At 43.6% G+C, this 25871-nt stretch overlaps 1 protein-coding gene across 1 annotated transcript in view; it reads right to left on the reverse strand.

Moving 5' to 3' along the window:
* The window catches only part of LOC124043095 (syndetin-like), a 145471-nt gene that overhangs the window by 15252 nt on the left and 104348 nt on the right, over window positions 1–25871 (reverse strand). Inside the window, exon 13 of the mRNA XM_046361263.1 lies at window positions 9979–10111. Within this exon, the coding sequence (XP_046217219.1) occupies window positions 9979–10111 (133 nt within the window). The remainder of the gene's footprint in view (window positions 1–9978; window positions 10112–25871) is intronic.

A 25871-nucleotide genomic window follows, 5' to 3' on the forward strand; every position in this document is an offset into this window, starting at 1 on the left:
CCAGGTCAACTGAATATCCCTGGAAAGCTCATCTCATTGGTTACAAGACTGCCATAGTAGCCAATCACATCTGTAATGGATGCCTAGAGCGCGTAACCAGGCAACGTCATATTTTTGATGCGCAAAGATAGACATTCAATGTTGCCATTAGGTCATACATCATCAGTTATCTAGCCTTTTGCCAGTGTTATGTTCCATCCAACCTAAGTGTTAAGTTGACACCCCTCATGTTGCTATAGCTCGAACACTGACCAAATCAAACCTTACCGCGTAAGATGTTTGCTGTTTGGTGAAAACGTTATGTAAAATAAACATTTAGACTCCCGGGGCTGGTGATCAATAACGGTAGGTCACATGTTTGGACAAATAAGACATCCTTATGATCTGAGTTCTGGCTTTCGGTGTCTATCAATGTATTCCATGTTTATTTTGTTTATGCTTCACAACACTAACCGGAATGTAGGAAGCATCAATCTTGAAATGAGGTCATCTGCACGGCCTGCCCTTATAGGTTCGTATACCCATTTGGTAGTAAATCACACCAAAGATTTTAAGGCACCAATCAACAGCCAAGATAGTAAGCTTTCTGCAGACACCCTGCTTTTGCAGATAAAGTCTACCGTTCTTATACCAGACTGAATTGAATAAAATAAAAAATTGGGTCCCCAATTTACATTACATTTAAGAGGGGAAAAATGGAAGGAAAGAAAGAATAGGAAAGCCCAGGCCCACTGTGACATCACAGAGGAAATAGAGGAGGAAAGAAAGAATAGGAAAGCCCAGGCCCACTGTGACATCACAGAGGAAATAGACGAGGAAAGAAAGAATAGGAAAGCCCAGACCCACTGTGACATCACAGAGGAAATAGAGGAGGAAAGAAAGAATAGGAAAGCCCACTGTGACATCACAGAGGAAATAGAAAAAGAAAGAATAGGAAAGCCCAGGCCCACTGTGACATCACAGAGGAAATAGAGAGGATAGGAAAGACCAGGCCCACTGTGACATCACAGAGGAAATAGAGGAGGAAAGAAAGAATAGGAAAGGCCCAGGCCCACTGTGACATCACAGAGGAAATAGAGGAGGAAAGAAAGAATAGGAAAGCCCAGGCCCACTGTGACATCACAGAGGAAATAGAGGAGGAAAGAAAGAATAGGAAAGCCCAGACCCACTGTGACATCACAGAGGAAATAGAGGAGGAAAGAAAGAATAGGAAAGCCCAGGCCCACTGTGACATCACAGAGGAAATAGACGAGGAAAGAAAGAATAGGAAAGCCCAGGCCCACTGTGACATCACAGAGGAAATAGAGGAGGAAAGAAAGAATAGGAAAGCCCAGACCCACTGTGACATCACAGAGGAAATAGAGGAGGAAAGAAAGAATAGGAAAGCCCAGACCCACTGTGACATCACAGAGGAAATAGAGAGGAAAGAAAGAATAGGAAATCCCAGGCCCACTCTGACATCACAGAGGAAATAGAGGAGAAAAGAAAGAATAGGAAATCCCAGGCCCACTCTGACATCACAGAGGAAATAGAGAGAAAAGAAAGAATAGGAAAGCCCAGGCCCACTGTGACATCACAGAGGAAATAGAGGAGGAAAGAAAGAATAGGAAAGCCCAGACCCACTGTGACATCACAGAGGAAATAGAGGAGGAAAGTGTTCTTTAACAAAGGAGAGAGAAGGGAGATTAGCTCATCTGACTGGCTTGGAGAGGAGATTAGAGGGGAGGGGAGGAGAGGTCAGTCTGCTAAAGAAAGAAGGAGCTGAACACGGACTGTTAATGCTACTAATGGGAACAGGGGAGGGAGGAAAGAGGAGCCTGAGGAGGAGGATGATATAAAAGGACAAAGACTTAAATGGTGCAATAGAGTATTTCTAGGTTACTTTGTATCAAGACTGGGTCTCAGTTTAACACCAGCAAAATGTGAATTGAACTAGTAATTGAACTCATTCTAATGTTCTTCCGAAAATACCAGAAAGCAGTTTAGCTTGAACAAGGCAAACCACAGACAGGAAATAATCTGCGGAGTGAGGTGTGATGAAACAGCACCCAGAGGGCTTTCATTGTGTTAACAGATATCCTTCCTCTGACGACGAAAAGGAAGGATGCCAGAAAACAGCCGGCCAACGCCTCAAAACCTACATCAGATAGCTCCAAGGCGAAGTTTCTCAAAGCAATAGAAAGAGACAAGATTTTGACAAGGAGCCTTGAGAAACTCAGACGGTCTCCATTCAAATCCTAGCTGGCCAAACAGTTATCTAAACACCAATGTGACAGTAATAACTTTACGTAATTTCCTCTTTTGACCTGGCAATCGCATTTCTGCACCATCTTTGCGAGTGAAGATGATGTTGGAGTGTGAAAACACAAATCCAAGCTGGTCACAGGCCAGGAAAGCAATTTACCTGCTGACAGGCCTGGCAAATGAAGGAGAGAGAAGCTGCCTTAACAAAGATGGAGGTAAGTAGCAGAGGCAATGGAAGGCAATGGGAGGAGTAATTGTCAATTTCCGCACGGGGATTGCAGCGTTATTCAATGTCCCAGACACACATAATTAGCCAAGCAACAATGTACAGTTGAAGTCGGAAGTTTACATACACTTAGGTTGGAGTCATTAAAACTTGTTTTTCAACCACTCCTGGCTTTAGAAGCTTCTGATGGGCTAATTGACATCTTTTGAGTCAATTGGAGGTGTACCTGTGGATGTATTTCAAGGCCTACCTTCAAACTCAGTGCCTCTATGCTTGACATCAAGTGAAAATCAAAAGAAATCAGCAAAACCTTAGAAAAAAAATTGTAGACCGCCACAAGTTTGGTTCATCCTTGGGAGCAATTTCAAAACACCTGAAGGTACCACGTTCATCTGTACAAACAATAGTATGCAAGTCTAAACACCATGGGACCACGCAGCAGTCATACCTCTCAGGAAGGAAACGCATTCTTTGCGGAAAGTGCAAATCAATCCCAGAACAAAAACAAAGGACCTTGTGAAGATGCTGGAAGAAACAGCATCATGTTATGGGGGTGCTTTGCAGCAGGAGGGAATGGTGCACTTCACAAAATAGATGGCATAATGAGGAAGGAAAATTATGTGGATATATTGAAGCAACATCTCAAGACATCAGTCAGGAAGTTAAAGCTTGGTCCCAAATGGGTCTTCCAAATGGACAATGACCCCAAGCATACTTCCAAAGTTGTGGCAAAATGGCTTAAGGACAACAAAGTCCTCTGGGAATGTGATGAAAGAAATAAAATGCTGAAATAAATCACTCTACTATTATTCTGACATTTCACATTCATAAAATAAAGTGGTGACTGACCTAAAACAGGGAATTTTTACTAGGATTAAATGTCAGGAATTGTGAAAAACTGTATTTGGCTAAGGTGTATGTAAAATTCCGACTTCAACTGTAGATGAAAAGGCCTAAATGATCAGAAGGAACTGGTGTGGCTACATATGAATGATGTCATGTTAAGCTAACTATAGAGTGTCCATTTCTCTTGGACTGAATCAAGAAAGACAGTAGTCCAAGTTAGACTGTAGTATATCAATTTGGCACACCCAAGACATTACACTAAATAACAGGAGATGTTAAGAGAAATGTCATGCTACTATGAGATCATAAGTCAATCAAAACGATTGTGAAAAAACTCAACTTGTTCACAAACATCAAATGAACGTTACTTCTTCATTCATCTTGAGGCGAAGCTGTACACGTGGGAAGGCAAATGTCAAGGCCAACATCTTCCCCCCCTCTGTCCTGGATTGGTTGTATGTTTAATGTGTCAGTTCCAAAGCTAACAGTCAATACGAGGGGCTCCAGTCCATGCTGTGAGCTTGTAACCGATCCACCGACCACGGCCATTTATCCTCTCACCACCGAGGACCTGTCCCAGCTGATTGAACATCACAGTGGGTGAGCTACATGTATGGCTGATAATTCAATTTGGAAAGGTGGGAGGGAACCGTCGCCCGTATTCATTCCAGAAACAACTTCCCTTTATTGAGTGGTGACATTAATTACATCATGGTGACTGGTTCACTACGTCAGCTGTGGTGGCCCTCAGTAGGTGTTTCACTCTGCATCCCAAATAGCACCCTATTACCTATATAGTGCAGTACTTTGCTTTGACCAGGGTCCTGGTCGTGCACACTATATAGGGGATAGGGTGCCATTTGGGCTGCATGTGCAGTGTTGCAGCAGCCAGCCATGGACCGTTTCGTTATTTTTCCAATGACAGAGAGGAGCCTGGCGGTCATGCGGGGCACCGGGTAGAACGTGTGGGGTCCCAGGACACAACGCCAGTCTGACAAATGAAGATCAACATGTAAATCTCTCCTTTTAAGGCTTTGGTATACGCACACACAAACAGAGATGCACACCCACCTATAAGCACACCGAACACACACACACACGCTCTCTCTCGCACACACTCACCAAGCACACAGACTAAACATGCACACTAAACACGCACACCCTTTACATCATATAAAAAGGTAAAGCTGGTGCAGAGTGAGGTCACCTTCACTTAGAGGGCAGTACAGTAGATGAAAGCCAATCACACTCACTCTCGATATGATGGCCCTGCCCCCCTTACAACTAAATGGAATATGTCCTTTCACCTCGCAGAACAGCGGGATATGTTAATCTTCGGTCTCTAATGGTACCATATTCCCAATATATTGCACTACTTTTGACCACATAGTGCACTATACAGGGAATAGCGTGTCATTTGTGACTGTCGTCAACGATTTAGGGGATAAGGGCATCACTGTGGTCCTACTCGTCATCGTCCATTTTGTTAATCAAGCTAATGTACTGAAGGGGGAAATTGAACCCCCTTCCCACTGAGAAAGAACAAATTCTGGATTTGATCAAAAGCTACTGTTTAGTCTTTGAAAAGTTAAACAAATACAATTCACCAAATGAAAACGACTCCAGTGAGCTACCTTGAAACCAACACTCCCCTGGAAGAGATTAACTCTACTCTACGTGAAACCTGAAACTTTATCGCTATGGAAACAGAGCCACCAGTTGTGTTCACTAAGCTTGGATACCTAAGGAATGTGACATTAGTGATGACACAAGCTGGAGTTGTCTTGTTGATCCCAACATAAACCCATCTTGGACTGCCTCTGTGGTTTCAAACTTTGGCTTATAGTTACAGTTGAAGTCGGAAGTTTACATACACCTTAGTCAAATACATTTAAACTCAGCACTTCACAATTCCTGACATTTAATCCAAGTAAAAATTCCCTGTCTTAGGTCAGATAGCATCACCACTTTATTTTAAGAATGTGAAATGTCAGAACAATAGTAGAGAGAATGATTTATTTCAGCTTTTATTTCTTTCATCACATTCCCAGTGGGGCAGAAGTTTACATACACTCAATTAGTATTCAGTAGCATTGCCTTTAAATTGTGTAACTTGGGTCAAATGTCTCGGGTAGCCTTCCACAAGCTTCCCACAATAATTTGGGTGAATTTTGGCCCATTCCTCCTAACAGAGCTGGTGTAACTGAAGTCAGGTTGGTAGGCCTCCTTGCTCGCACATGCTTTTTCAATTCCGCCAACACATTTTCTATAGGATTGAGGTCAGAGCTTTGTGATGGCCACTCCAATACCTTGACTTTGTTGTCCTTAAGCCATTTTGCCACAACTTTGGAAGTATGCTTGGGGTCATTGTCCATTTGGGAGACCCATTTGCGACCAAGCTTTAACTTCCTGACTGATGTCTTGAGATGTTGCTTCAATATATCCACATAATTTTCCTTCCTCATGAATCCATCTATTTTGTGAAGTGCACCATTCCCTCCTGCAGCAAAGCACCTCCACAACATGATGATGCCACACCAATGCTATTTTTGTTTCATCAGACCAGAGGACATTTCTCCAAAAAGTACAACCTTTGTCCCCATGTGCAGTTGCAAACCGTAATCTATCTTTTTTGGGGCGGTTTTGGAGCAGTGGCTTCTTCCTTGCTGAGCGACCTTTCAGGTTATGTCGATATAGGACTCGTTTTACTGTGGATATAGATCATTTTGTACCCATTTCCTCCAACATGGTGACAAGGTCCTTTGCTGTTGTTCTTGGATTAATTTGCACTTTTCGCACCAAAGTATGTTCATCCTTCCTGAGTGGTAAGGCGGCTGTGTGGTCCCATGGTGTTTATACTCGCTTACTTTAGTTTGTACAGATGACCATTTGGAAATTGCTCCCAAGGTTGAACCAGGCTTGTGGACCTCTACAATTTTTTTCTGAAGTCTTGGCAGATTTATTTTGATTTTCCCATGATGTCAAGCAGAGGCACTGAGTTTGAAGGTTGGCCTTGAGATACATCCACAGGTACACCTCCAATTGACTCAAATTATGCCAATTAGCCTAACAGAAGCTTCTAAAACCATTACATTTTCTGTAATATTCCAAGCTATTTTAAGATACAGTCAACTTCGTGTATGTTAATTTCTGACCCACTGGAATTGTGACACAGTGAATTATAAGTGAAATAATCTGTCTGTAAACAATTGTTGGAAAAATTACTTGCGTCATGCACAAAGTAGATGTCCTAACCGACTTGCCAAACTATAGTTTGTTAACAAGAAATGTGTAGAGTGGTTGAAAAATGAATTTTAAATGACTCCAACCTAAGTGTATACAAACTTCCGACTTCAACTGTATATAGAGTCAGGGCTGAAAGTAGATTGAATTTGTTTTTACATATAGAATCCCTATTAATTCAATACCATCTCTGTGAGCATGGTCATAAAGAATTGTCATTTAACTGCAAAAATGTTTGAACTTTTATTGCGGCATAAACACAACCAGTCATGATGTTTGAACCAGTCTGATTGTCAAACAGGCTCCATTACGCGGCTACACATTACGCGGCTACCCATTACGCGGCTACCCATTACGCGGCTACCCATTACGCGGCTACCCATTACGCGGCTACCCATTACGCGGCTACCCATTACGAGGCTACCCATTACGAGGCTACCCATTACGAGGCTACCCATTACGAGGCTACCCATTACGAGGCTACCCATTACGAAGCTACCCATTACGAGGCTACCCATGCAAATTCATCCACAACATCCTACCGGCCTCCAAACAGTGGTGACAGTACTTTGGGCCCTTTATAGAATAGTACTGTTGCTCCAGCAGATCAACCAGTAGCTTAGCTACCTCATCATAACATCTCTAACTGCCTATGAGAATTACTGTGGCCTGTTTTGGAGAGTGTTGCACTTGGTAACCTTGTTTAAATTATGATGGGGGAAATAAGAGGTTCCCAGGAAAGCAGATCAACACTACATTTGATACAATCTGATTATCACGTAAGCAATGTGTCATCCCTCTTGGCTGTACTGAAATATCCCAAATACAAGAAATAAGTCCTGGCAGAAGGGTGGGGCACTGAGGGACATGAGGGTGTCTTCATGCAATTAGGAAAAAGGAATCAGTCATTTCCTATTGAAGGACAATCAACAAACGTCAATCGAACCGGTGCTTATACGGAAATGAACATGATCATGGATCAGTTTGTCTCCATCGCTTACCGTGTGGATTATTTTAAATGACTCAACTAATCATTAGAATGAATCATTAGATTCTAATGTTTGGACTGGAAGTCTTTGGAGAAGACTCAGTGACGTAGCCAGCGACGTGCTTTCACGTCTGGTCGGTCGGCTCAATGATACTCCACATGTACAGCCAGAGAGGGAGAGCAACTGAAGTAACACTAGAAAATAAATTCCACTTAACTATCAACACAGTGGCGATCTACCTCAATTAGCCATACTATCAAGCCAATGTGGGCTGTGCAAATGTGGGGCTGCGCATTCACAACCACTTCTGTTACATGGGCGGGGTAGAAGACGGGGCAGTAGCTCACCTCTATTAAGTGCAAATGCAATACTTAGAAATCCATCAATCTCTGGGTTTAAATCTGTGGGGCCTCAATGAAAGTCAACCCCCCCCTTGTTTTTGCTGAATCAGCTTAAATTGATTTAGGGGCAGCTGATTAAAAGAGCCAGGAGCATGGAGGGAACACTACTGCAGCCCTACCGCTGGTTTCTAAGAACTTCTAGAGGACGAGGGGGAGTAAACGCCTGGAGAAATACAAGGTGAACTGACCTGAGGGCAGCTGAAGAAGGGTTTATTGCCATGCGGGATGTTCAAGGGGCTTTAGGTGTATTAAGCATAAGGGAATCAGGGCTATAAAAGTTAGAGCAGGTAGAGGGTGGTAAATAAGGGTTTTAATGGTCGCTTGCCTGAATGAAAGGGGAGGGGACAGTGCTATGCTGCATTGAAGGGGAGAGAGTATTGGTGGGGCATGCTTACAGTACCTGTAGCAGCCTCCTCCACTTCCGCTTTAGGTGTAGGGTATATGAATCAGGGCTTTAGAAATAAGAGGTTACCTTGGAGGACCGATGATGAATAAGGGCTTTAGAGTGGTCACTTGCCTTTATTAGAGGGGAGGGGACAGTGCTTTGGGCTGCTGAATTAAAGGGAAGTGGTGTAAAGTACTTAAAAATAGTACTACTTAAGTCGTTTTTGGAGGTATCTATACTTTATTATTTATACATTCCTAAAGAAAATAATGTACTTTTCATTCCATACATTTTCTGCTGCCTCTGATCTGTTGGACTCACTAAACAGAGAACATCCCTGGTCATCCCTACTGCCTCTGATCTGTTGGACTCACTAAACAGAGAACATCCCTGGTCATCCCTACTGCCTCTGATCTGTTGGACTCACTAAACAGAGAACATCCCTGGTCATCCCTACTGCTTCTGATCTGTTGGACTCACTAAACAGAGAACATCCCTGGTCATCCCTACTGCCTCTGATCTGTTGGACTCACTAAACAGAGAACATCCCTGGTCATCCCTACTGCCTCTGATCTGTTGGACTCACTAAACAGAGAACATCCCTGGTCATCCCGACTGCCTCTGATCTGTTGGACTCACTAAACAGAGAACATCCCTGGTCATCCCTACTGCCTCTGATCTGTTGGACTCACTAAACAGAGAACATCCCTGGTCATCCCTACTGCCTCTGATCTGTTGGACTCATTAAACAGAGAACATCCCTGGTCATCCCTACTGCCTCTGATCTGTTGGACTCACTAAACAGAGAACATCCCTGGTCATCCCTACTGCCTCTGATCTGTTGGACTCACTAAACAGAGAACATCCCTGGTCATCCCGACTGCCTCTGATCTGTTGGGACTCACTAAACAGAGAACATCCCTGGTCATCCCTACTGCCTCTGATCTGTTGGACTCACTAAACAGAGAACATCCCTGGTCATCCCTACTGCCTCTGATCTGTTGGACTCACTAAACAGAGAACATCCCTGGTCATCCCTACTGCCTCTGATCTGTTGGACTCACTAAACAGAGAACATCCCTGGTCATCCCTACTGCCTCTGATCTGTTGGACTCACTAAACAGAGAACATCCCTGGTCATCCCTACTGCCTCTGATCTGTTGGGACTCACTAAACAGAGAACATCCCTGGTCATCCCGACTGCCTCTGATCTGTTGGACTCACTAAACACATGCTTCGTTTCTAAATGATGTGTTGGAGTGTTGGAGTGCCCCTTGCTATCTATAAAGAAAGAAAGAAAATGGTGCCATCTGGTTTGCTTAAAATAAGGAATTTGAAATTATTTATACTTTTACTTTTGATACTTAAATATATTTGAGCAATTTAATTTACTTTTATTCTTAAGTATATTTGAACAATTTCATTTACATTTGATTCATAAGTATATTTGAGCAATTTAATTTACTTTTGATTCTTAAGTATATTTAAGACCAAATACTTTCAGACTTTTACTCAAGTAGGATTTTACTAGGTGACTTTCACTTGAGTCATTTGCTATCAAGGCATCTTTACTATCAAGGCATCTTTTTTCCACCACTGAGGCAGGACATATTGAGGGGACAGATATTGGTGTGACAGGCATACCTGTGGTGGGTGGGGGCTCCTCCTTGTCTTGCTCCTCATGCCACTGCATGGTCCGGTGGTAGCTGAGCATCACCTCCCACAATGCCTTGCACAGGTCGCTCAGGCAGGGGACGTAGCTGTCTTGAGTGATGTGCTGTGGACCAGACGGGAGAGACACACATTTTTAAAAAGAGAGCGAGACAGCAAGATAGAGAGACAGAGAGCGAGACAGCAAGATAGAGAGACAGAGAGCGAGACAGCAAGATAGAGAGACAGAGAGCGAGACAGCAAGATAGAGAGACAGAGAGCGAGACAGCAAGATAGAGAGACAGAGAGCGAGACAGCAAGATAGAGAGACAGAGAGCGAGACAGCAAGATAGAGAGACAGAGAGCGAGACAGAGAGCGAGACAGCAAGATAGAGAGACAGAGAGCGAGACAGACAAGATAGAGAGACAGAGAGCGAGACAGCAAGATAGAGAGACAGAGAGCGAGACAGCAAGATAGAGAGACAGAGAGCGAGACAGCAAGATAGAGAGACAGAGAGCGAGACAGCAAGATAGAGAGACAGAGAGCGAGACAGCAAGATAGAGAGACAGAGAGCGAGACAGCAAGATAGAGAGACAGAGAGCGAGACAGCAAGATAGAGAGACAGAGAGCGAGACAGCAAGATAGAGAGACAGAGAGCGAGACAGCAAGATAGAGAGACAGAGAGCGAGACAGCAAGATAGAGAGACAGAGAGCGAGACAGCAAGATAGAGAGACAGAGAGCGAGACAGCAAGATAGAGAGACAGAGAGCGAGACAGCAAGATAGAGAGACAGAGAGAGGGACAGACAGCAAGATAGAGAGACAGAGAGCGAGACAGCAAGATAGAGAGACAGAGAGCGAGACAGCAAGATAGAGAGACAGAGAGCGAGACAGCAAGATAGAGAGACAGAGAGCGAGACAGCAAGATAGAGAGACAGAGAGCGAGACAGCAAGATAGAGAGACAGAGAGCGAGACAGCAAGATAGAGAGACAGAGAGCGAGACAGCAAGATAGAGAGACAGAGAGCGAGACAGCAAGATAGAGAGACAGAGAGCGAGACAGCAAGATAGAGAGACAGAGCGAGACAGCAAGATAGAGAGACAGAGAGCGAGACAGCAAGATAGAGAGACAGAGAGCGAGACAGCAAGATAGAGAGACAGAGAGCGAGACAGCAAGATAGAGAGACAGAGAGCGAGACAGCAAGATAGAGAGACAGAGACAGAGAGCGAGACAGCAAGATAGAGAGACAGAGAGCGAGACAGCAAGATAGAGAGACAGAGAGCAAGACAGCAAGATAGAGAGACAGAGAGCGAGACAGAGAGCGAGACAGCAAGATAGAGAGACAGAGAGCGAGACAGCAAGATAGCGAGACAGAGAGCGAGACAGCAAGATAGCGAGACAGAGAGCGAGACAGCAAGATAGAGAGACAGAGAGCGAGACAGCAAGATAGAGAGACAGAGAGCGCGACAGCAAGATAGAGACAGCGAGAGGGACAGACGGCGAGAGGGACAGACAGCGAGAGGGACAGACAGCGAGAGGGACAGACAGCGAGAGGGACAGACAGCGAGAGGGACAGACAGGCTGGCAGACAGACAGACTGGCTGGCAGACACAGACAGACTGGCTGGCAGACACAGACAGACAGACAGCGAGCGGGACGGACAGCGAGAGGGACTGGCTGGCAGACACAGACAGACGGACAGCGAGCGGGACAGACAGCGAGAGGGACAGACAGCGAGAGGGACAGACAGCGAGAGGGACAGACAGCGAGAGGGACAGACAGCTGGCAGACACAGACAGACAGCGAGAGGGACACTGGCTGGCAGACAGACAGACAGAGGGACAGACAGGCTGAGACACAGACAGACAGCGAGAGGGACAGACAGCGAGAGGGACAGACAGCGAGAGGGACGGACTGGCTGGCAGACACAGACAGACAGCGAGAGGGACGGACTGGCTGGCAGACACAGACAGACAGCGAGAGGGACGGACTGGCTGGCAGACACAGACAGACAGCGAGAGGGACGGACTGGCTGGCAGACACAGACAGACAGCGAGAAGGACGGACTGGCTGGCAGACACAGACAGACAGCGAGAGGGACGGACTGGCTGGCAGACACAGACAGACAGCGAGAGGGACGGACTGGCTGGCAGACACAGACAGACAGCGAGAGGGACGGACTGGCTGGCAGACACAGACAGACAGCGAGAGGGACGGACTGGCTGGCAGACACAGACAGACAGCGAGAGGGACGGACTGGCTGGCAGACACAGACAGACAGCGAGAGGGACGGACTGGCTGGCAGACACAGACAGACAGCGAGAGGGACGGACTGGCTGGCAGACACAGACAGACAGCGAGAGGGACGGACTGGCTGGCAGACACGGACAGACAGCGAGAGGGACGGACTGGCTGGCAGGGACGGACAGACAGGCAGAGGGACAGACAAGGGTACGACTGATGCAAGCAAGACAGAGGCTGATCGTCAAACGGTCTTGCAGCCAGAGAGACGGTAGAGTGTGTATGCGTGACTGACCCACAGACACCGACAGTTCAGAAATGAGCCTGAAACCATTCCAACGACCACAATGTCTAACACCAATGAATTCCCTGTGGCTGACTGACAGAACGGAAACAAAAAGGACATTTCCATAAATGTATGTCTATTGCACACAGACCTTTATTAGGCCCTTCAAAACACTACCCGCCTCTTGTGGGACATTTTCAGGCACAACGCAATGTAGTAATACTTTACACATTGGCCTATGTAAATGATGGAGGGATGAAGAGACTGCAGTTCTAATGACACATATCAAAATATTGTCGATTATATACAGTACCAGTCAAAAGTTTGGACACACCTACTCATTCAAGGGTTTTTCTTTATTTTTTATTAATTTCTACATTGTAGAACAATAGTGAAGACATCAACACTATGAAATAACACATATAGAATCATGTAGTAACCAAAAAAGTGATAAACTAAATATATTTTATATTTGAGATTCTTCAAAGTAGCCACCCTTTGCCTTGATGACAGCTTTGCACACTCTTGGCATTCTCTCAACCAGCTTCATGAGGTAGTCACCTGGAATGTTAACAGGTGTGCCGTGTTAAAAGTACATTTGAGGAATTTCTTTCCTTCTTTATGCGTTTGAGCCCCCAAAAATATATATATTTTTCAACTAGGCAAGTCAGTTAAGAATAAATTCTTATTTACAATGACGGCCTAGGAACAGTGGGTAAACTACCTTGTTCAGGGGCAGAACGACAGATGTTTACCTTGTCAGCTCAGGGATTCGATCTAGCAACCTTTTGATTACTGGCCCAACACTCTAACCACCAGCCTGCCTGCCACCCCGCCAATCAGTTGTGTTGTGACAAGGTAGGGGTGGTATACAGAAGATAGCCCTATTTGGTAAAAGACCAAGTCCATATTATTGCAAGAACAGTTCAAATAAGCAAAGAGAAACGACAGTCCATCATTACTTTGAGACATGAAGGTCAGTCAATACAGAAAATGTCAAGAACTTTGAAAGTTTCTTCATGAGCAGTCAGAAAAACCATCAAGTGCTATGATGAAACTGGCTCTCATGAGGACCGCCACAGGAAAGGAAGACCCAGAGTTACCTCTGCTGCAGAGGGAAAGTTCATTAGTTACCAGCCTCAGAAATTTCAGCCCAAATAAATGCTTTACAGAGTTCAAGTAACAGACACACCTCAACATCAACTGTTCAGTGGAGACTGTGTGAATCAGGCCTTCATGGTCGAATTGCTGCAAAGAAACCGCTACTAAAGGACACCAATAATAATAAGAGACTTGCTTGGGCCAAGAAACACGAGCAATGGTCTGAGTCCAAATAGTAAAGATAAAGATAAACCCCTGAATGAGTGGGTGCATCCAAACTGTTGACTGGTACTGGATATACTGTTGTTCTCTCTGTATATATATTATACAGAAGTCATGATGACAGTTGGAGCATTTTTGGAGTTTCTCAACTTCATTCAAAACAGGTCAAAATTAAAAACAGCAAACTATAGAAAAGGGCAAATGAGTGGAGTTAGGATTTGGCCAACCTCCACATAGACTCTAGCATCATTTAACTCTCTACGGCTGGCGTTAGAGGCATGCCCCGTCAAACCCAGTGGTGCACAGGACTCTGAGGCTACATACCTCACGGCCTGACACAGACGTGGTTTTCAACACCATCAGAGACTAAACATTCATCATTGCATTCTAAAAAGGTTCTGGAGACAGCAGAGCTTGTTCTCACCGGAAGCCCCGATGCCATTTGTTTTAAACATAGCACGTGTGTGCGTGTAAGTGCCCGTGTGTGTGTGTGTGAGAGAGAACTGTTCCCTCTGCCAAGCAGGTGTAAATTACCGACAGTGAGCCACGCACACCGGGGTTTCTGCAGGGGAAACGGTGCATAGCAACACGGACCCCGGCTGTGGAAAAGCTAACAGGAGCGAAGGGTTCCAGAGCAATTTATGCATCACAGCCGTCTCTCTTTCCCCTCTCAGAGTTAACCGCTAACCTGTAAATTAGACGACGCCAGGGTTCAGGCTGCCAGGGTTCAGGCCAGACCCCCTCGGCTGCCAGAGACCTTCGAGGAGAAAATTCATGATCACAAATAGCGAGTCGAGTGAGCGATATCATTCAGTGACCTCCCGTCTCTAAAATAGCATGACATTGCATCACTAGTGTTGCATAGCTCCAATGCTAATGGGTAACAAGGATCGCTATTGCCCAAACTAGAGTTAGAGTTGTAGTGGTTTTGATTAACATTGGCCAGTTCATGTTTGTATTACACAAACATCACAAAAAAGGAGCAACTTTCTTTCCCATGTGGTGTTCTTTATTTTGCAATATCCACATGGTGCAAATTAATCGTCGCCATGCCATAGAACCCACGGCAACCAACATAAAAGACTGACAGGAAAGAGGTTGGTTAAATGTCAAACATTTACAGAGATCCTGAGGGGAATGTTATAGGAACATTCCAGAATAATAATAGAACCTTCTATTGTTTTAGTACCTTTTGCTGGGTGTGGTAGAAATGAATCATCAAGCTCAGTCTGGAGAGAGAACACTAGCACTTAGCGAGTCAAAAGTACTCTATAGAGCAGAGGTTCCCAACTCCAGTCCTCCAGTCCTCCCAACAGCACACATTTGTGTTATACCCCTGGACAGACACACCTGATTCAACTTGTCAAGAGCTTGATGATTAGATGACAAGTAGAATCAGGTGTGCTTGTCCGGGGCCACAACAAAAATATGTATTGTAGCTTTTCCACAGCCATAGGTAATAGGGTGGTATTTAGGATGCACTCCTACAGTACTTCCCTAACGTCAGGATATTCATCAGCCATGACTTACTCGGTTGGTAAAACACCTCACATTAACATTCAACAACAGTCACTGGAATAATTAGCGTAGTTTAGCAGCCTTGTCTGAATGTGCTTAACTGTAGTCCTCCTGAACACACCTAAAAAATGTCTTGCCCTGAATCTCCTCAAATACCACCTGAAATTCTTCAGATTGGAAAATGATTTCCGGATTGACACAGACACTGGTTTCATGGGGAAAACGGTCACATAACTATGTCTCACACATTGACTTTAAAAGTCACCTGTACAGTATAAAACAACCCCTGGCCTGGTTTCCTCTACCCATATAACCCATGGTGTACTAATTTGCGCAAACTGAAGGAAAACGTTTTTCATTGAAAACACGTTTTTTTTTTATTGGACTGGTTTAATTAAGTTAGCTCCAAACCGTTCCCGTTTACAAGCCCAGTATGGCATCATAGGATGCAACCAGTCAGTGTTATCGCTGTCTGTCCCCTCGGGAGTCTAATAGAGGAACAGGATCAGGATCCTGAAACCATCACGCCTTTCTTCTCACACACACACACACACACACTGCTGATTGCAAGATCCATTTCATCTCAGCCCCTCCCACGTCTTTCCAATAGCACCGTAACAAGTCACTGATGCATCAAGCATTCCCTTACTGTGGGATGTTATGAGAATGTTGCTATTATTGGAGGAGTATCATGGGTAAATGCAAGGACAATGCAATATTCCAGTGGAAATTGCCTCCCTTTCCCATCCAAACCCAGTGGCTACCTATGAACAGTGTTAAATTAGTGATCCATATCCAAGCGGACAATCAATGGTCCAGCCCTGCCATTTGATGGTGATGCTATCCTGCTACGGTAGGAAATATCACACCACGTTGCCAGGCAACTGGGACTAAATGTCAGGAGAAAGGGGCCGCAGGGGCTCTGTGATCTATAGTAGGTCTGATAAGAAGAAATCACCTCCTTGGATTCTTCAGGGGGCACTGCCTGACCCCTTCCAAGCCCTCCCTCAGGGGGACACACGGACAGGGACACACACAGACTCTACCCCTGCTCAGGGTCAGGTCACAGCTGGGTGTTTTCTCTCTGATCAAAGTGGCTCCTCAACACCTCCATAGGGCAGGTTGGATCTCAGACTTCAGAGGGTTTGATGTATGGAGAGACATCCCAGATCACTCCATATGATACATAGTGGATCTATTTTAAGAGGATGGATGCAGTATGCCTACGCTCAGCAGCATAGGGACTTGTGCATAGGGATAGTGAGCTGCGTAGGGGGGGGGGGCATGGTTTTTAGCCAATACACTTCCACTTCAGATGTTATCCTAGAGCTTTTCCCAAAACTGCAGGGGATTAAAAAAAACAGTGCCCTGCCTGCTAGTCAGCAATCTGCAGATCTGCCGAGCCAGAAAAGCACAACATGGTGTCCCCCTCCTCCATCAAAGTGCAGCTAGACTCCTCAAGCAGTGGTGACACTGGCAAGCCACTACAACTTCCCACACCTTGGGCAAGGTACCATGATGGTTCACTCCAAAATCAAACTTTGTCAGAAGTTTTCAGACCTGGACTGTGGACTAATGTTGAGATGATTTCACGTCCCAATACTGTGCGTGGCTTCAGGACAAGTCTCAAGGTCCTTAAGTGGCCCAGCCAGAGCCCGGACTTGAACCCGATCGAACATCTATGGAGAGACCTGAAAATAGCTGTGCAGCGACGCTCCCCATCCAACCTGACAGGGCTTAAGAAGATCTGAAGAGAAGACTGGGAGAAACTCCCCAAATACAGGTGTGCCAAGCTTGTAGCATCATACCCAAGAAGACGAGGCTGTGATCGATCACTGCCAAAGGGGCTTCAACAAAGTACTGAGTAAAGGGTCTGAATACCTATGTAAATGTGATATCAGTTTCTTATTTTTAATACATTTGCAAACATTTCTAAAAAAACTTTTTTTCTTTGTCATTATGGGGTATTGTATGTAGATTGATGAGGGGGAAAAACTATTTAATCAATTTTAGAATAAGGCTGTAATGTAACAAAATGTGGAAAAGGTTAAGTGGTCTGAATACTTTCTGAATGCACAGTATGGGTGTCTGAGCTGAATGTTATTTGATTATGCATACAATCTGGAATTCTGAAGTAACGCTTCTGATAATAACTACAAAACGAATAGGTCGTCAAACCTCAACCAGGAAAGACCTGCATGCATGTTGATGTTAGTCCTGTATGTGTATATAAGGGCAAGGCTCTGCTCTGCTCTGATACCTGCAAACTCTGTGCCTCTTTGCTTGACATCATGGGAAAATCAAAAGAAATCAGCCAACACCTCAGAAAAACAATTGTAGACCTCCACAAGTCTGGTTCATCCTTGGGAGCAATTTCCAAACGCCTGAAGGTACCATGTTCATCTGTACAAACAATAGTACGCAAGTATAAACACCATGGGACCACGCAGCCGTCATACCGCTCAGGAAGGAGACGTGTCTCCTAGAGATGAACGTACTTGTGTGAAAATTGCAAATCAATCCCAGAACAACAGCAAAGGACCTTGTGAAGAAAAAAGCTGAAATAAATCATTCACTCTACTATTATTCTGACATTTCACATTCTTAAAATAAAGTGGTGATCCTAACTGACCTAAAACAGGGAATCTTTACTAGGATTAAATGTCAGGAATTGAGAAAAACTGAGTTTAAATGTATTTGGCTAAGGTGTATGTAAACTTCCGACTTCAACTGTATGTACTGAGCTTTTCTGATGCTTTAAGCATGCTGTTTGATAAGAAAAATTAAGACAAATGACGCAAGAGGGAGCCAGAAATCCAGATAACCTAACCAGAAGGGAAAAAAATACTGTTCCCGACCCCCCTCCTCCCGCTGCTGCTTCTGCTGTCTTCACAGATTCTGTCATTACGCTCCTCAAGTTGCTAGTAATAGGATACTCCAGGGGTCGGCACATTTTTTCATTTGGAGTGCAAATTTGTTACCATTTACACCGATCTGAGTGTCAGTTATGATTTTCATGGAACAGTTTCATTTAACTGATTAGTCTTTGTAATCAGTTATGGGATCTCCAAATCACTGTCATGGGGTTAATCTAAAATATATCTAAAAGAAAATGATCGAAATCTAAAAGTAACTTCTATTGCAAACTGTGTAAAAATAGCCTACCTAGAGCCAACAAATAAAAATATGTCAGCCTACAGGTAGAAAATATACTGAGAAAAATACTGGAAATATCCTATTAATCAAATCGAAGACAGGCCGGCTATGCGTAGCCAATGAACATGAAACATTGTATCAACTATAAACTATGTCGGGACTGAAGCTAGCACTAGAAAACTTGCAACATTGTATAAAATAGTATGGGCCTTCAGAGTTTCCTGTGCCAGTGAGCTCGGGACAGACACAGCTACAGGTGCAAGGGATAGGATGTAATCAGGGATTTTATGATGTTTCCACTGGATCAGAGCATTACATGTTTCGAGTGGTTACCAAAAGGGATAGAGCTGGAAATATATTGAGGAACTATTGTCATTCTTAATGGATTCTACAAACACACTTTGTTTACTTGCTGTTTGAAGTGAAGACACAAAGACTTTGAGAAACTCCACAGCTCATTAGTGGTGGTGAGTTAAGACTATCAGAAATACTATCAGACATCTCCAAATGGACAGACCTACATTTGCACAAAGGCCAGGTAGCCTAGGTCAACTTCTATATGAGTAGGCCGAATCAGATGCATGTCCTCGCTCCAAACAAAATGTATAAATTCCCAAAACTCGAAAATGGAAAGAAATAAACTAAAATGTATTTCTTACAAGTGTAGCATGAATTGCGAGCTCTGCAAACAACGACAATAAGAACACTAAATAACAATAATAAATTGAATGCATTAACAGAAATGACCGTAACCAAACTAACACGGTAGATGACAAATTATGGGAATTAATGGTAAATATAGGTTATTACTGTATGAAGTGGGGAATTGACAGACACTAACAATCAAAAGGCAAACAATTCACGCAATGAAGTTATGAAACTATGAATGTGCACATAATTGCAAGAGAGAGCACATATTCTGGAGAGAGACCTGCCTTGTGCATTTTAGCCACGCTCCTTTTTTTAGGACCGTGACGTCCCAACCACCTCCTAAATGGATGAGCCCACTGAGACGTGCGTGAATCAGACAAGTATATGCATATTTGAGACGGCTCGACCAACAGCCTATCGACCAAACAATCAACCAATCAACCAGTTGATGAAATGGGGTCAGCCCGAACACACTTCTTTAGGATTTGGTTAAAGATACAGCAAATAGGTCTGGTAATACAGTCTGCTGCCATTCTCAGTAGTTTCCCAACAAGGTTGTCTGTACCTGGTGGTAATACAGTCTGCTACCATTCTCAGTAGTTTCCCAACAAGGTTGTCTGTACCTGGTGGTAATACAGTCTACTACCATTCTCAGTAGTTTCCCAACAAGGTTGTCTAAACCTGGTGGTAATACAGTCTGCTACCATTCTCAGTAGTTTCCCAACAAGGTTGTCTGTACCTGGTGGTAATACAGTCTGCTACCATTCTCAGTAGTTTCTTGTCTGTACCATTCTCAGTAGTTTCCCAACAAGGTTGTCTGTAAACCTGGTGGTAATACAGTCTGCTGCCATTCTCAGTAGTTTCCCAAGGTTGTCAAGGTTGTCTGTACCTGGTGGTAATACAGTCTGCTACCATTCTCAGTAGTTTCCCAACAAGGTTGTCTAAACCTGGTGTTTCCCAACAAGTACCTGGTGGTACAGTCTGCTGCCATTCTCAGTAGTTTCCCAACAAGGTTGTCTGTACCTAAACCCATTCTCAGGTTTCCCAACAAGGTACCTGGTAATAGTCTGCTGCCATTCTCAGTAGTTTCCCAACAAGGTTGTATAAACCTGGTGGTAATACAGTCTGCTGCCATTCTCAGTAGTTTCCCAACAAGGTTGTCTGTACCTGGTGGTAATACAGTCTGCTACCATTCTCAGTAGTTTCCCAACAAGGCTTTCTATACCAGCTGGCTCATCATTATGGATGGATAACAATAGTTTTTCCACCACTCCCACACGAACTTGACCAAACTCCAAACAACAATCATTCACTTTCAATATTAAATTTTTTATACTAAAATATGATGTCTCAATGTTCAATATTGTCATTTCACTTCCACTTTATTTGTGAAATAGTCATTGAAATTATTGGCAATCCTTCACTTTCAATATTGGATCTTTTATACTGAAATATGATGGCTCACTGTTGTTACAAATCACCCGTCAACTTCAATAAATGTTGGAGATGAACTGGGTTTTCCAAAGTCTTTTTCCATTGTGTTTTATGTCATTTATCATAGTTTAGTAATTCCATTTCTAGTTTTTTATGTTAAGTTTAGGTCACAACATTTCTCCATTGACAGTATGTCAACCAATCAGCTGAGCTTGACATGTTAACCACCTCTTTTGCATCATTTCTTTGAAACATACAATTTTTCAATGAATCATCAATCCAGAGGCCTCAGTTCTCCCAGCTAGTTTCTTAACAGGCTTGTCAACAACTGACATGAATACTTTTACAAATACTTCCAGTGCTGCGTCCTAGTTTCACCTCATACACATTAGACCAGCATTAAAAAAATGTACAAGTGTCCTAAGAAAACATGTTGCATTATCTCTTAAACAACTTTAGGTCCAACCGTTGGCACTTTGGTTTTCCTTGTTATTGCCACAATGTTATGGTCACTACAGCCAATGGGAACTGATATTACTTTGGAGCAAAGCTCTAGATATGATATGATCTGATCAATACCAGTGGATGGCACAGATCCAACACTATTGGACAACACTAGTTGGTTCAGTGATAACCTGAGACATATTACAGGCATTAGTCACAGTAAGAAGCTTCCTCTTGAGAGGACAGCTAGTTGCTAACCAGTCCATGTTCAGGTCACCCAGTAAAATCAAAAACTCTTTACATCACACACACGATCAAGCATTGCACACATTATCCAAATGCTGACAGTTAAAAGAAAAAGAAGAGGCTTCAGATGAGGCGGGTGAACTTGCAACCACAACAACAATATTTGACATGAGACCCTCTCTAAGATTTACAGGAATATGGTGCTGAACATATACTGCAACACCTCCCCTATAGGCATGATGAAAAGTGTACTCCTATTTGCCTTTGGAGCAGCAGAGTAAAGTTAAGACTGGAGCAACACGTTACACTTCACTGGGTTTCTCTGGTGGCTGTCAGATCAAATTGTGAACGCACGGTTGTCTGGCAGAATGCTAAAACACTAAATCATATATTCTGGAATAAGCCCCGAGGTTGGGAGCCCCCAAACCAGGCTAATGCACTGCAATAAATACCAGGATAGGTTGTTGAGAAAGCGATGTCGCTCTTAAACGCAAGTTAAACTAAATGCATGCTATTCAATCGATTACTGCCCGCACCTGTTCGCACGTCCAGCATCACTACACTGGACGGATCGGACTTAGAATGTGGACAACTACTAATACCTGGGTGTCTGGTTAGACTGTAAACTCTCCTTCCAGACTCACATTAAGCATATCCAATCCAAAATTAAATCTAGAATCGGCTTCATATATCGCAAAAAAGCATCCTTCACTCATGCTGCCAAACATACCCTCGTAAAACTGACCATCCTACCGATCCTCGACTTCAGTGATGTCATTTACAAAATAGCCTCCAACACTCTACTCAACAAACTGGATGCAGTCTAGCACAGTGCCATCCGTTTAGTCACCAAAGCCCCATACACTACCCACCATTGCGACCTGTATGCTCTCATTGGTTGGCCCTCGCTTCATACTCGTCGCCAAACCCACTGGCTTCAGGTTATCTACAAGTCTCTGCTAGGTAAAGCCCCGCCTTATCTCAGCTCACTGGTCACCATAGCAGCACCCACTCGTAGCACGCGCTCCAGCAGGTATATCTCACTGGTCACCCCTAAGCCAATTCCTCCTTTGGTCGTCTTTCCTTCCAGTTCTCTGCTGCCCATGACTGGAACGAATTGCAAAAATCTCTGAAGCTGGAGACTCACATCTCCCTCACTAGTTTTAAGCAGCAGCTGTCAGAGCAACTTACAGATCACTGCACCTGTACATAGCCCATCTGTAAACAGCCCATCTATCTACCTATCTCATCCCCATACTGGTATTTATTCATTTATTTTGCTCCTTTGCACCCCAGTATCTCTACATGCACATTCATCTTCTGCCGATCTACCATTCCAGTGTTTAATTGCTATATTGTAATTACTTTGCCACCATGGCCTATTTATTTCCTTAACTTACCTCATTTGCATTCACTGTATATATACTTTGTTTTCTTTTGTTCTACTGTATTATTGACTATGTTTTGTTTATTCCATGTGTAACTCTGTGTTGTTGTATGTGTCGAATTGCTACGCTTTAACTTGGCCAGGTCACAATTGCAAATGAGAACTTGTTCTCAACTAGCCTACCTGGTTAAATAAAGGTGGAATAAAATAAATAAATAAATAAAATAAGACAGAAATACTTGCTGTGTCATTTACCAAAACAACTCATCTGGATACAAAAATGTATGATACTTCATTCTCAAACAGCCCAAACCATCAGCTAAATGTGTCCTTCCCAAGCTGTCCTGGAACTGTCAGGGAGGGTACACTATTGAACATTATAGGGAGACCTTATATTATGCGCAGAGTGGGTGACCATATGTGGCAGCGTGGCACAGCAGTAATGTCCAGTGTACCAAGCATGTCATCCCATCCCCTTTATCACTGTCAGCCACCATGCCTCTCATAGACGGCTACATGCAGAGTGAGCAACTGTCTTTTCATTGCTCTCCTTCACACTACAGTAATTGTTAATGAGCATTGCCACTCTTCCTCCCACATCTCTCTTCCTCTATCATGAGGAATGAAAAGTTCCCTTCAGTGACATATAGGGAAATGTTCCTCAGACCTCATAGCCTACCTGTCAGAGCACAATGTCAACTCATCTGGTGTTACCACGGTGATGAGTGTAGTGCAGACCTACTGTATCTGGCACACTTAAAAAATAGATGAACTATTGAAAGCCTGGCTAACACTATTGTGGCGAGACCTATTTGGCAAACAGAGGTTGAAATGTGGAAGTTATGAGCTGGAATGGGTGAGCTAACATACCATGCCAGAAGAAATCGTCATCATATTAACTTAATGCCAAGGACAGTTTGGGAGACACACAGTACAGTCGGTTTCATCTGAGATTCATTCATTACTATTAACCGCAAATAAATGATTTGAATGTCTTTATTTTAATTCAGAGGGAAAATCTACCTTTCATTCAGTTTTAGCACACATAAATATATCCTCAGAGTTCTATAGAAACTCTATAAATGAAAGGAAGTATATGAAACTTCCAGAAGTGACTCGAGGAAGCAAGAAATCAATCTAGACTTTGAGCGTCCAAGCCTGGAACTCTGGGATCACTGATGCAAATGAAAGCAGACGTCACAACAAACAGTTGTTTATTGATGCTGTTACACAAAAAGATAGACGTTATCTATCACAGCTGGAGGGAGGCGAGGGGTTCTGTGTGTTCTCAGGAAGGATCACTTTCACTAAATAATGAAGAAAACACAAAACGCAGGGGGGAGAGAGAGACTCAGCATAGTTCTTATACTTCAGTGGTGCCTCATATGAAAGCTGATATGAACGCTGAAAGGCCATGAAAGGTTCACCTCCACTATGGGTCTCACGAAAGAGCCAGTACTTCACATGAACAATGGACCATGTAAATAACTCACAGTGTCCAGTCAAAAAGATCATATTACACAATCAAGATACTGATTGTTATCAGTGAGTGAATCCTGGGGAGATAAAATGGTGATGTACTTGATGTAATAAACAAGAGATTATCCTTATGTGGCCAAACTAGTTTAGAGGTAATGGCGGTATAGGTTTGAATCCGGCCTACTGCCCTTTCATACAACCTCTGTCTTTCCCCACTGTCATCCCCTCTCACTATCTGTCCAAGAAAAATCATTCAACCTAAGAGTGAGTACCTTTCAGCTCTGCTGTGGCTCTGAAGGTTGCTGTGGTACTGATGGTCATTTGATAGCATGGTGTTGTTTTAGAGTGTGTTAGTGCTGTAATCTTCATCTATTAGAGTCATAACAGTGAGTCGGGGACAGGGTTTGCATCCCCAATGGACACCCATTTCCCTTTATAGTTCCCTACTTTTGATCAAGGCCCATAGAGCTAAAAAAAAAAGTTGTTTATGTGGAGAGCGAGATAGACAGAGAGAGACAGCGACAGACAGAGAGGAAGAGAGGGAGAGAGACAAAGCGAGAGGGAGAGAGACAAAGCGAGAGAGAGACAGAGAGAGTACTTTTCCAAAAACAAAAATCATGATTCCCCCCCCCCCCCAAAAAAAACAGATGTCAGAAGCACAAATATAAATTCACCCTGAACAACACCATAATTGAACACAAACCTACCTTGGTCTGACCATATCTGCATCAGAAAACTTTAATATGGCAGTGAATGGACTCAAAGAAAAAGCCCGCAGAGCATCGTATGTAATAAAAATGAAATGATTCAAAAGCAACATCCAATTAAAATGTGGACCAAAATATTTGACAGTGTAATACTACCAATAGCTCTTTACGGAAGTGAGGTTTGGGGTCACTCAATAAACTGGACTTTAAAATGTGGGACAAACATCCAATTGAAGCCCTAACTGCAGAATTCTGTCGGAAAATTCTACAAGTCCAGAGAAATACACCAACTAATGCATGTTGGGCAGAACTGGGCAGCTTTCCAGATGTAATGAAAATATAGAAAACATCATACATCTTTTGGCTACATCTAAATTCAAGTCCAAATTCAAGTCTGCAATTTAAACCACTTCAAACCCTAGAGCTGAGCACAGGAACGAGCCCTCTCCAACCAAGCTGACACCAGCACTGCTTCAAAAGAAAGAATTACAATAAACAAAATCATGAACAAATCAAAGGACTCATATTTACAACATTGGAAAAACAAAACAAAATCCCAAAGCCAACTAAATTGCTATCTGACCCTAAACAGAGAATATGAATTGGCTGATTATCTCTACTCTGTCAGAGATGCGAAGCAGAGACAGATCCTTACCAAGTACAGGCCGAGTGACCACCGATTGGCCATAGAAACCGGCAGACATAAAAAGAGGAGCGTGAATGTGGTCACTGTACGACAGGTAGAAACAGAGATGCACTTGGGTTGGTTGTTTCAGGCCCTCTCCCTGGAGCTTTACTGTGATAAATATTCCTCACGAAGAGATTCATTATTCACAGAAATGACTGCATTTATTCCAAATTTTAACTTATTAAACCCAGAAGAAAAAAATAAATAATACTCATGGGCGAAGGAGCAATGGCTCCTCTTGCAGCCCAATATGTATTTGCCTGCCATAGCCTTTAAAAAAAAAATGTTTTCACCTTTATTTAACCAGGTAGGCTGGTTGAGAACAAT

This window comes from Oncorhynchus gorbuscha, linkage group LG09 (assembly GCF_021184085.1).
Source record: "Oncorhynchus gorbuscha isolate QuinsamMale2020 ecotype Even-year linkage group LG09, OgorEven_v1.0, whole genome shotgun sequence".
Classification (NCBI taxonomy): domain Eukaryota; kingdom Metazoa; phylum Chordata; class Actinopteri; order Salmoniformes; family Salmonidae; genus Oncorhynchus; species Oncorhynchus gorbuscha.